Source organism: Lepisosteus platostomus, chromosome 4 (genome assembly GCF_059453375.1).
Source record: "Lepisosteus platostomus isolate fLepPlt1 chromosome 4, fLepPlt1.hap1, whole genome shotgun sequence".
Lineage (NCBI taxonomy): Eukaryota > Metazoa > Chordata > Actinopteri > Semionotiformes > Lepisosteidae > Lepisosteus > Lepisosteus platostomus.
The window spans coordinates 66,454,109-66,467,802 of NC_142614.1; the positions used below are offsets into that span (position 1 = coordinate 66,454,109).

Sequence of the window (13,694 nt, forward strand, 5' to 3'; positions counted from 1 at the left end):
GGCATGTTTCTCTACAGATAAATGCAGTTACAGAGCTTGAAGGGCATAGCCTGGCAGCCTATCTTAAAAAACGCTGTCATGGAAGAAGTCAGTGGTTAGCTGGTGTTGTAGGTTTGTGAGGAGGGCAGGAGACAGATATACAATATATTTTTGCTATTGTAAGATGCATATTGTTACAGATTACTGGGGGGACATGTGAGACGAGTCAAGCTCCCTAACAATCGTAATAAATAGGGAGGTGTAGAAAAATTAAATAAGGTAAAATTACAAATCAGGTCCTAAGGCTAGCTTGCAAAGAAAGAAAAATCAAATGATAAAATACCCCAGTATTCAGAGACTGTCAAGCATGATCCCATGTCTAATTATACAGTACCTGGCACATTTAAGTTTCAGAGAATATAAATAAAGTGTCCAAAAGGAAACAATTTCTCTATAAGGAAAGGTAAAGCTTTTCAATATAGTACATAGTCAATATACAGTATAAATCATCATCTCCAATCTACACTGATGCTGAACTGGAGGGAACCTTCCTCTCTATGCCAAAAAATGCATCGATATACAATAAAGAGATGTTTCTTTTGCCTGGTGGATGCCTCAGAAAAGGAAATCAATATGTTCACAAATAAGAGAACACAGCTTCTTTTTTAAATTTAATGGCAGTCCTTCAAATGTCAATTACCTGGTAAGTTTCTTTCAAGGAGGCACCAAGTGCTAGAAATCTAGCCCGTAAAAGACAGTGCTCACTCCCCCTGTGATGCTGCTTTCATTGTTAAAGAGAATTATGGTGACAGAAACTTTAATGTATCGAGCTGGTCTCCTATACCAGACATTTAACTCTTAGTTTGGAATTTATTTACTGGATACTAAACATATCCACTTATTCATACCTCCCAATTAAAGAAGGGTTTTGGTTAAGAATGTTAGGCTTACCATACTACCACATTACACTTCTCCTGTCTAGATGTGTATTGAACTGGGTGTTGACTAGACTAGTGACTATATACTAATCCAGATAGATATCCTTACTCTCCCTTGTGTCATGTTAAAATTTTAAAATGTGAAACTAGTGAATTTCAAGCAAAGATTAAATCAGAAAAACCAAGGAGCTTTCAAAACATCTCGGGGATACAGGCACATCAGAAGAAGGGTATAAACATTTTTCAAAGGTCTTTAATATCTCTTTGCATATGGTGAAGACAAAGCACCTAGACACTGCCTAAAACAGGTTGTCCCTCCAAACGAAGCAGCTGGCTAAGAAGGAATCACTTTGGGATGTCACCATGAGGCTAACAGAAAAAAAATATTTCATATCCCACACGGGGTTTGCAAAAAAGTACCCAAGTGATAATGCAAACATGTCGTGTAAGGTTTTGTGGTCATACAAGACAGAATTGGAGCACGTTTGTCTAAATGCAAAGTGTTACATCTGACATAACACCAGTCAACACCATCCTTTCTGTCAGGCATGGTGCTGGTAGCATTATGCTATGTTTCTCATGGACTGGGAAGCTTGCCTGGACTGATGGGAACATAGAGCGAAGTACTGACAATCTAACATTGGGGCAAAAAATCACATTTCAGCAGGGCAATGACCCAAAGCACAAGGCCAGAGCTAGACTGATGTGGCTTAACAATTAGAAATGGCCTTAAGTGGATGAAGCTTAGTCTTGATTCGAATCACTTTGAGGATCAATAGAAAGACATGAAAAATGCTGTTAATAAGTGAGCTAGAAGCAACCTGGGAGAGCTCGAGCACATCTGCCAAGAAGAATGGACAAAAATGGCACAAGCAGGTGTGCACAGTTGGAAGAGAGAGCTATTCCCCTCTCATATGACAACTCCATAGCATTTTTAATGATGTGCAACAAAGATAAATTGATATAAAATGAGTATTCCGATGTTCAGTTCAAACCAGCTCTTAAGTTTTTTATGTGTAATCCCACATTTACTCTTGTGGGTTTTTCATAAGCCTTAAATATTAAATATTGTATTAATGTAAAAAAAAACATACTTGGTTGGTTAATGTATTAAATCTGTGTTAGGTGATAATGTTTAACTCCGACTTACTGCCTTACTTCTCTCTTAACCAATAATGTGACATTGTACAAATTGTGTTAAATAACACTTTGATCCTCACATAATACCAATCAAGGGGAGCAATAAAATGAAAATTATTAAAGTATTTTATTAATATTAAATAGGATGATTAAATTACTAAATTCTTCATTCAGAAAATGTTTTTTTCTGAAGGTTATATACACAAATATACAGTTATATACAGTGATTGAGTTGATGTTTTTCAAAAGATTTTTTTTTGAATGAAAAATTTCCAGTTTGATAATGTAACATTTTAGATGACATTTGTTTATTATACCTAGGAAAGGTTTTTTGTTCATTATTGGAAGTAGAATATACTGTACCACAAAAGGAAAACAAGGTGTCCACTATTCATAATCCCCTTTAAAGCACTGGTGAATTTCCAGTTTGTTTACAATATGTAACATTTTAAATTATATTTTAAAGTTAAGCAGAGGTCATCTTCCACGTTACTTTTACAAAAATTACATTAGGACAGTGTGAAACAGGAAAACTGAAAAGTATTTTACTGAAGATAAAGACTAAGACAATCCATTGCTCATTTTCAGCTATGTATCACCTCCTCCACATACTGTACACCAACCTATTTATGTTCTTTTAATTAACTTATATAAATTTAAGCATTGATATAGACTCCTAAGCGGGTAGCACATTGAAGTTAACTTTTCTTGTTTACAATTTCGAGAGGCCAAAAGTTTGTATACAAACTGGAAAATCATTCCTGAGCTATAATAATAATTTGACATTTTGCACAAACATTCTTTAGAGTACCATAAAATAACTCACCCAATCTAAATCACCAGAAGACTGGTCAGACTGTTGTACTAATGAGAAGAAAAATAGTGAAATAGTATAGTCTTAAATGTTTAATGTTAAAAACCAGGGGTTAAATTTTAAAGTTTTTCTGCAAGTGCATGTGTTTATAAGTGTCTACTATCACGTTAATCCAAAAATCAGTGCTTCTCTTCCTCATACAGTATATGATAATCTATGAACATTTGTTAATTTTTTATCGGCTGAGTTTGGTTTGTTTTTGTCATCTTTGATTGGATGGTGTTCAAAAACATTACTTTTACAAACTGAGCTTGATATTTTATTAGCCTGCTAGAATTGTTTTGGACTGCACTTAACAGTCTTTTCTCGTAAAGCACATTAGAAAGCATTTTGAAGTACAGATATGGCAGTACGACAAGCAATTTAAGCCAAAAAACAATCAAATGTGTAAAACAAGTTTCAGTATGGACAGTGCACTGGCAGCATATCCTGAGAGTGATATAAATTTCTTAACTAGCAATGAAGGATTTAAATTGGCCCTGTCAACCATGTGCAATTTAATAACAGAGTGAACAAAGATATTGTCAGAGAAATGTACAACAAGAACATGATCTGCATCACTGTTGAGAAGGAATCAGCAAATCGTAGAATGCACTCTAGAAAGATGTGTAGAGCTATGCTTATAATATGATTCTGAAAATCTGCATTTAAGTTTTATATGGGATGCTGTGATTCTTTCCTCACCCAAGAAGTGAAAGTTATTCATCCTTCTCTGCAGATTTATGTGCAGATGTTACTATGATTTTCACACATATAAATAGAAAATTTGCTTTGTTTGTGGACATCTTGCCTCACTGACAGTCCTGAGTATTTAATTTCACTGTTTTAGAATATTAAAGGATTTCTCATAATCTAGGCAATAAACTCGAGTTAAACCCTCTTAAATGCAAGCCAAGGCATTGAGTGAGCATGACAACCAAATGGGATTCATCGGGCAACATTCAACCCCTTGCCAGCTGTACTACTTTTCCTGAAAAACAGGAGTGTGTTTGATTGAATAATGCTTGGAAATTGCCTATTTCTTGACTGCAAAATGCTTTTAGTGGACGACAGATCTATCGTATAATTGATGACAAGTGTGTCTTAGATTAAATAAACAAAAATGTACTTTGTCTGGATTAACCTATTTAGGGAAATTATAAGATTGCATTATGGCATCAGAATGTAGTACTGCTTATGGATCTGGATGTTATATTGATGTTTTATGAGCTCAAATCCTAGACAGACCACTGCTAATGTACCCAATGTATACTCAGCTTTATAAGCGGCTGGGCTCTAGACTGTCATTACAATCAATTATTTGTTCTGAATAGATCTACCTGGTTAAATAAAGGAATAAACAAAATTGTAGTATAAATTTGTGTTGGCTTTCCTGAGTTACATACCCAGCCTTCTTTGGCTTGGCTTTTTAAGCTTTTGCTTTCAAGTGCACACACTTACACAGTTAAAGTGTTTCGCTTCTGTCGATGCATTAGAAACATAGATAAATTCCTGCCTGCGTCACTGAATCAATTGATTCCTGTTTTTATTGCCTTGCAAGAGCTAAAGGCGATTGTGGGGAATCCCTAGTTAACCTGTTGTGGATGGACATCAGGCTAATAGATATGTGTGAAGCAGTAACAATAAAATCAGCTGTACAAGCTTTTAATTTAAAAATTCAAATGGTATCCTGTGAAATCCTGTGAGTGTTTTGTACATTTTTTCAGATTTCAAGCATGTGTTTATCTGCCTATTATTTCACTGTCTTTTGAATTGCGATATTAAAGATTTCAATGCAATTAGATGTCTGAAAAGAATTGTAGTTCAGGGGGGTAGCTGCGTCAGCATGCGTAGGCTGCAAAGGAACAAGTAATAGGTTTATTCCATGCTGAAAAAAAGAAGAAAGAGAACACAACGTTTCGGCCGTGGAGCCTTCTTCAGGTGTGAGAGAGACAGGGCAGTAGGCAAAGGTAAAGTAGCGGGAGAACAAAGGTTGGGAGGGAGGAGGAGTGAGAGGCGGGAGCAGGGGACAGAAAGAGAGGCCAATCAAGAGGTGTGAAGTCAGAATGGGTGCAGAGAGGTGTGAAATGAAACTTCCAATGAATGGAGAAAATTTAAAAGAACAGTAATCTGTCGTTAAGGGAAGGGAGAATGTGTGATCCTAACTGCAGAATAATTTTAGTTTCGGTGGTCTTTTTGATGTATGAGTTCGGAAAACCGTCTTTGAGAACACAGACAGAGAGATTAGTGTGGTCGTGGCCGTCAGAGGTGAAATGAGAAACAATGGGCTTGGAGAGATCTTTAGTCTTCACAGCATCTCCTTCCTGTTTCTCCAATGTAGAATGTAGTCTCCAATGTAGTCTGAAAAGAATGTCCAGTATTCTATGATTGTATGTCTTTACAGTATGTCTATTTACTACCAGCCATCTCTCTGTGATAATTCAAGTAGGTAGCTGCCTCAGCATATGTAGGCTGCAAATGAACAACTAAAAGGTTTATTCCATGCTGAAAAGATAAGAAAGGAAACACAATGTTTCAGCTGTGGAGCCTTCTTCAGGTTTGAGAAGCCAATCTGGGTCACACCCGAAGAAGGCTCCACATCCGAAATGTTGTGTATCCTTTCTTCCCTTTTCAGCATGGAATAAACCTTTTACTTGGTCCTTGTCACTCTGTGATTGTGTGTATTTCTAACTATAAACTATGTTTTGCTCATAATTCCTTTTTTCGTAAAACTAGCTTGCTAGCTTGTTAGTAATTAGTTCCGTTTTCTGTTGTCACATAACTTTTTTTTTTGCTTGCCGTATACTACTAAAATCTCTCATTGGACTTTGGCTGAGAAGCCACTTACTTGCAACCTCTTTACCACTTTTCTTCCTCGTCTTTTTCTTATCTTTCACTTCATTCTGTTCATGCCCATGGACTTCCACCTGTTTACCTCTTCCCCAAATGCTAACATGCAGAAGCCTCCCCCAGTTCAGCCCTTCCAGCACCTTCCCCTGCTCCTCCCACCTCTTTGACTGACTCCTCTCCTCCCCCCCCAGTTGTACCGAGCTCCAGTGCCCTCCCCTCTGCTCCCCGTGACGTGGTCCCTCTCCTTGTGTCCAGCCGCTTTGTGCGACTCAGCTGGCGCCCTCCAGTGGAGACTCATGGAAACATCCTCACCTACTCTGTTTACTTTACCAGAGAAGGAACTAACAGGTATGTGATATGTTTCATCATTGAAAAGTTAGATTATATTTAGCTGATGTTTTTTCCACTGCTGTTTCTATATTTTGTCCTCATTCTTTGTAATTGTCCTGTATTCCTGATTTAATGTGTTGAATGCTTATACTGTATGCAACTCCACTGCAACAGAACCTTTACTGGCAGTATCTGGATTCTCTGAAGATACTGTGATATCTTACCAAAGAACAATAATATTAATCTTAAAGTGCAAAGCCTCAAAATCACAAGCTAAATGTTAGATATGTGAAAACCGAGCTATACGACAGTCTGAAACTGACAAACCTTTCAACAAATGTTACAGGTTTCAAACTGGAGACAGTACTTGGTTGAAAATAGTTAAGTTGAAAATGAAGTTGTGTGACCTCAGGGCAATATATTCCTTAGGCAGACAGATGACAGAATCTTTTCTTGGTCTTTTTAACATTTTCACATGATTTTATTTTCTTGCTACTGTACTGGCTCCTAATACAATAAAACCCAGATTTAGCAGACCTAGATATAACAGATATCAGATTTAACAGACAGTATCCAATATTCTTGCTTTTTTATTACACCCAAATAATACCAGACATTTGATAAATCAACAGTAACTGTTAAACCTAAATATGCCCCTTGTTAGTACATTTTGCTTTTACTTAAATGTAACAACACATATAGAGTATATAATTCAGGTTATTATGAATTATTGCATTCGTGATAACTTTGTACTGTACAGTATATGATTGAAAATGAAGAATTCATAAGAAAGAATGGTAATAGTATTATGGTCTGATTAAAGGCCAAATAAGAACCATAATAAGGGTGTAGTAATCGAGAAAAAAAAAGTAGTTCATACATACAAAATACAGTAATATTTTATAGTGTTGCATTAATAATTGAAATGATACCAAAGCACGCATTTGTGAGAGTCAAAAAGCAAACAGTGTAGGATATTTGGAAGAGCAAGGACAGCTCCCTTTTTAAATAATTATTTCACTACTTACAGTATATTGCTACAAGTATCATTATTATTTGTATTAAAGTAACTATAAATGTATGAAGTGGATATCTTGTTTGTCAGTTGAATGTGTAACATTTTCTATAGTGTTGTCTGGTGGTTATAACATACCATATACTTTGTGGACAATCACCGATAACAGAATACCATTCCTCCCTATTAGTCTGTTAAATCAAGGTTTACTATATTGTAATGAATGACATTAATGTATTTGACAAATTTTAAAAAAATCACAATATGTGATAATGTTCCTTGTAGGTAAGTGAGTTTTTTTTACTTGTAGTGCTTAACACTTCTAGAAATTTAATACATCATATGAACTCTATTCCAAGCATTTTGATCCCGTATTAATTAAAAAAAAGCAACAGTGCCATATGTCTATGCACAGCCAATGAATTCCTTTCTGACACAAAAGAGGGCCGGATGAAATACTCAAAAGTGTGGTCTGAAAGCACACTTAATGTCAATGGTGCTCTCTGATTGCTGTTTGTATACACTGCTTTGTTCACGCACTTTACGTTTAGTAGTAACTGCTGCTTGCATTGCATTCAATTAAGAGCCACTTCAGCTAGAACCGCCTGTCTCATTACTCTTTCTTTCTATACAATACTGTATTTCAGCGCCGTCATATCTGTGTTAAGAGCCTGGTAGATTCACTGCCTTTCTCTTGCTTTTAAATTTTTTGTTCCCTCCTTTCTCATTTATTAATGCATGTGTGCAGCATCAGCTAATTTCAAGTATCAGTAGTCATTTTGAAAGGTGAAGAATAATTGCACCAGCTCTAGTGCTGTGCTTCTTGAGCTCCACCTGCCATTCTGCCTTGGATTGCACAGAAAGCAAGAGTTGTGTCAGAAAGAAAAATGTTTTAGTGGGTGGGGGGTGTTAAACTTTAGTAATACAGAGCACTATCAGGGTTTAGCTGACCAAATGAATTTCCATTTTGTTCTAAAGTGTTTTCTTTGTCTTCACTAACCTTGCACTTTGATGTTCGGAAATTAATTTGAAGCTAACTCGGTGTGTAAGGATCTGAGGAATACGAAATTCTATTCAGATGACACTCAGTGATCTTCAAACGTACACCGCTGCACAGGGTACATTTTAATGAATAAAATTTATTACACCAAATTAGTTTGACATTTTTTCACATACAGTAATGGGTTTGTCGAAAAATATGCACATTTACTTCTATAAACCAGGACAAATACTGCTAATAAAATTAAACTAAATGTACTGTCTTCACTGTATGGGATCTATAAGTAGGGGACAATGTTATTTATATACATTTTCCAATCTAAAGAGTTTTTGTATGTTAGTTTCTGAACTGATTTATTGTGAAAATAAAAATAAATGATTTACAGTACAGTGAATGGGCTTTGGTTTTTAAAATTTTTATTACAATTCATATGCTTGCACCTTTTTGTTTAAAATCCCATTGACACCACCTAATTGAGGTCTCCATCTGACTTAAGAAGAGGTTTGAAAGCCTCTCGATCTAAAAGGATAAATTATAACTAATTATGTTTCTTTTATTAAGCCTAAAATTTAAAATTATATACAGTATATACACTTTCCTCCACTGTCCAAAAAGGATCGTGTTTATTTAAAGCATAATGCAGGTTAACATGACAAAAACAGATTAAAAATACATTGCTTTATTCACTTTATAAATGGTAGATACTTAATGGTATTAGTTATTTCCTGGGAATTAATTATTTACTGTTTTCCCTTTTAAAAGACAAGGCTAATGCTGCTTTAAAAATGTTATTCAAGTCTGAAGTACAGTATCACAGTCTACTGATATTTCCCCCACATACTGTATACATAGAAACTCACATAAATCCAGTTCTTTGTTGTTATACAGTACTGAATCATGACTGGACTCTGTATAGCTGCAACACTCGTCTAGGTCACTTTCAGTGCACTCCACCCTGTGGTGAGTGGGATCATTGCACCATTCACACCATCCCCATGTCAAGGCTGAGGACCAGTCAATGTTGGAAGGGCCTACCAGCCCACCACTCTGCCTTTGCTGGAGGTTTGTCTTCTCTCACCTTAAGGTCTTCCTACTATCCTCCAAAGCTTCCAAGGGTTTTAAGGAGGGTTCAGGATGTCAGCTCCTTCCATTGCCAAAACTCAAAAAAAGAAAAATCTCGGGTAGCACCTCTACTTTTTTGCCTGTTTGTGAGCTCCTGGGTTTCAGTACATTACAGACCCCACCCTTATCCACACATAAGAACTACTGTACATAATGGAAATCAAAGAAAGGTCAGGAGGATTGAATCCAGGATTCTTCAGTCTTAAAGAATACTCCAAAAACTGCATTCAGCACTGGCTTCGTCCACTGTCATTTTATAAGCCACTCCTAATTACACCGATGTGGGAATGTGCTTTTCTCCGCTTATCTCCAGTAATTTCTTAATTAAGTGATTGTGACCTGTTGTGTCTATTTACAATAATACAATACAATAATTGGGGTAGATCAACTGCAACTGTAGTCCCTTCATCTACTCGGCTACCACAACTTGCTTGCATTTTTGCTCTGTTTTTGGAAATGATTAAACTGAAACTTACTAGCATGCTTTAGAATTGAGAGCTCAAGTTATTTAATCTATTAAACCAGTTCCAGTACTCAAGCTGTACATGGTACTTTCCTTCTTTTCCTACATTTCAGCTTATCCCAGTTCTTTCCCAATAGCAGAATATACTGCAGTTTTGACTTGTGTTGAAAGGTCTTCCTCATTTAGCTTTGCAGGCCTCAGTTTGTTTACTGTAGGTATGCTTAAAGTCACAATTTCTTTCTGTACATTATATAATACAGTATTGCAGTCCCTTTTCCAAATATGGCTGTCCTGATCTACTGATGTTCTCTCAAGCAAAACATTGTTGTATATGATAGAGCACAATCAAGAGCACTGAGTAATTGTATTATATCCTGTGCATATTCATGAATGGTAGCAAAACAAGAGGTAAAGAATGTGGTATGATGTATGTAATTGCCATTACAAACTTACATTTTTAAAGAAAATTCACTGATCACAAGGAATATTACATTACATGATATACATGCTTCTCACAAAAAAAAATATTTTAAGCTTAATTATTAATTACGTTTGCGCATATGCCACCGTTAAAATAAGTCCTCTGTTATGTACTCACATAAAAGTACTGAAGAATCCAAATATAATACATATTCCTAGGGTATTTTGTGTATTAATGTGACAAACCTAAAATGAAATTCCATTAAAAATGAAATTCCATTACTCTGCTTTGTCCAACAAAAACATTGTCTGCTTATGAGTAGGTAAACATTATAATTTATGTTGTATGCTATAATAAAACAGTAATGGAAAAAAAAACAGATCTTAGATAGCAAAATAAATTTAGCAAAACAAAAGTCAACTGATGAGAGGAGTTTTCAGTTATTTTTCTTGTTTTTCTGTCACTCGTGCTGCCCTGTTTTATAGTTCTATTCTGCCTGATTTACATACAAAACCTTAGACAGGCTTCTATTAAGCTCTCATTCCCCTATTTCAAGATCTGTTATTGCTATTTAAATGGGAAACTGTTGCAGAAATAATTCTGAAGGTCTTTGGCAGCTGTCCTATGCTGCAAAAGTAATAAGAAAAATATTGTGCTGAACTGAAAACACCTCAACTTTTTTAAGAACTGTTTCTGACTGCACAAACATGTCAGCAAATGTTCCTCTTTTAGCAGCTGCATAATGCATCTCTGAGTATTATACTGTTTATTTTCAGCTTGTTTTAATTTAATAAAAACTAGTGCTTTAAGTAAGGATAAATTGTGACATTGATCATTATCTTAGTTCAAAGAAGAGAAGTGTTTTTTTAGTCTTATTAATTCTTATTTAAAAGTATGCCTGCATACAGGTTAATTAAAGGTTAATTAAAGTAGAGCACACCCACACAAAGTATGTAACTGCATGGAAAATGCGATTAAATTGTAACATTTAAGGTGACTATGTACAGTAGATTGTTATTCTCCAGAAAGACTTCTCAACTCTTTTAGAGTCTGACTATGGCATCATCATCATCAATAACAACAATATTATCAAAAATTAATGTTCCAGTACATTATATAACACACCTTTTTGTATGTAACATTTCTAAATGGGGAAACCATTTGCCACATTTATCCGATGTGGTTGTTAGTAGCTAATTGATCTCGCCCCGCCTTTTTTTGAAAGTAGTCAGGGTATTACCTTTTCTAACATGCCAGATAAAGCTTGTTTTAGACCCCACAATCCTTTGTGTGAAAAAGCATTTCCTTTTTTCTGGCTCACTGTTTGTTCTGAAGAAGTTAATTGGTTTGACTTTAAGTATGTTGATGCAGGCTATTCCGTTTAGCCAGGATCATTTCTGCACTGATTCTAGAGCAGAGTGATCTTTTCTGCAAAGAGGCCATCATAATGATATACAGTATTTTTTAAAAAGTCATACTACTGCACTGTACAATTTTAACACAACGCAAATTTACTTCATGCTTTACTGTTCTAAGTACTTTATTGTTTAGTAATTGTTTAAGTATTGCAATACTTAAAATATTGTATTTACTGTATTATAACCTCAGATGCAATATCCTTTTCTTATCTCTCTTATGCATTATAAAATGCCTTTTACCTGTACCAGCAGTTTTTTACTGTATATTCCTCTTCTTTTATCCTGTTCTTTTTAACCATTTTACACAGGGCTTTTTTTCTCCTTAATTTAAAAACCATTTAGACATGTGCCTTTTAGCCTTTAATTTGCTTTCTTGTTTTGTCTACTATATCATTCTCCCTCTTCCTGCATTTGTTTTCAGAAAGCATTAAATACTGTAGTTTGGCACATACTATATGTGATGTCTGTTATTGTGTATAATAATAATAATAATAATAATAATAATAATAATAATAATAAATATTACTTTTATTATTTCAGAATGGGCTACATGTACGTTTATACTGTATATCTCTGAATGTATACAAAATGCTATTTTATTGTAGGGAGCGAGCTGCGAACATCTCACAGTCAGGGGATTTGCAGTTCACTGTGGGAAACTTGAAGCCAGAGGAGACATACAGCTTCAGAGTTGTGGCCTACAATGATTTTGGCCCTGGAGAGAGCTCGCAAGCTATCAAGGTTTCTACACAGCCAGAATGTAAGTACCAGCATGTACTGGTGTATGAATGAAAACCTTTCCTTCTAACTAGAAAGGTTATTGGCACTCTAAAGAAGGAACGGGTTTTCACAGTACTACAGCGAGATCTGAACGAAGGATATGGCTGAGGATCTCTGCACACATCCTTTACCCCTATATTATATTTCTCTGTTTTTTTTTGCTTCTTTTAAACGGGCTATAGTTTACAAAACTGTGCTATAGGATACTTTTAAAACTGTAGTCTGATTAGATCTCTTCTACTCTTTTCTTGACTCTAGCTAGGGCCTCATCTCTTATATCAGATCGAAGTATGTAAGCCATTAGAGCCTTTACAGAATAAAGCCTTTCCAGTTTTTTTTTGCTCAAGGGGCACAATATGGTCAATATTAAATAAACAAGTAACTTTTAACCCTTAGTAAGGCTACGAAGGTTTAAAGTAATGTCTTAGAATGTACATGTTTATTTTGTAGTCATATTTGGAATGGATTAGATCCTTTTAAAGGGAGCATTATATAAAACATAAAGAAAGAATATGATAACAAGAGGAGGTCATTCAATCTACTTGTTTTGTTTTAGCTTGTTTTGTTCTTAGTAGCTATTTGATCTAAGGATCTCATCGAACTAGTTCTTGAAATTTAGTACTGGTTTCAACATGGTTGGGAAGTATTTTCAGATTTGCACAACCCTTAGTATAAAGAAATGCATACTCTTCTTTTTTAATTACATTTCCTCATAGTTTTCATTTGTGTCCTCCTGTTTGTGGGAATGCTATTTTGAGGAATGCCTGTTGGTACTGTAGGAATATTAAAATAGGCTAAAGTTAAAGCAAAATGATTCAATAATTAAGGTGAAATGTACTGCTGCTGTTCAAATATGTTATATACTGTACGTAGGTTAATGAGTCGATACACAGTGTCATTTCCCCTAGATTCTGGCAATATTTTGACTTCACTTCCATCATTCCACACATCATCTCTTTGAAGTTAGAGATAATTCACATGTCACACATTAATTTTTATTGCACACAGACTGGGGCTTCCCACAATAGTCATCACCTAGGCTTTAAGAATTGTAAGATTCAGACAGTTACATAAAAACTCTTTGAACTGCAATTACTGGTAGTGGTAATCAGTGCTGACAGATTTGAATGTTCATTGAAATGTAGCACTTCATTTCCATTGGCTTAATCAGAATTCAAACACAATGTATGTCTGGGTGAGGATTCTAGAGGTGGCCCCTAGGGCATCTTTCTGAACATAACTGTAATCCATGGGTGTTAAATTGATTACTGTATGTCTCTCTACTTTTATCCCTACATGCTGGATTGCCACAGGACTGGCCTAAAAAGGTCACCGTAATTTAATATTTGAGAAAATCCTTCAAAAGCTAGGTGTGCTTTTGCATA

General features: G+C 35.3%; 1 protein-coding gene across 2 annotated transcripts in view; it reads left to right on the top strand.

The window, feature by feature from the left end:
* The window catches only part of dcc (DCC netrin 1 receptor), a 377,917-nt gene that overhangs the window by 258,974 nt on the left and 105,249 nt on the right, over positions 1-13,694 (top strand). For both annotated transcript variants that reach the window (XM_088630328.1, XM_088630329.1), the window contains exons 8-9: positions 5,952-6,108; positions 12,135-12,289. In XM_088630328.1, the coding sequence (XP_088486454.1) occupies positions 5,952-6,108; positions 12,135-12,289 (312 nt within the window). The remainder of the gene's footprint in view (positions 1-5,951; positions 6,109-12,134; positions 12,290-13,694) is intronic.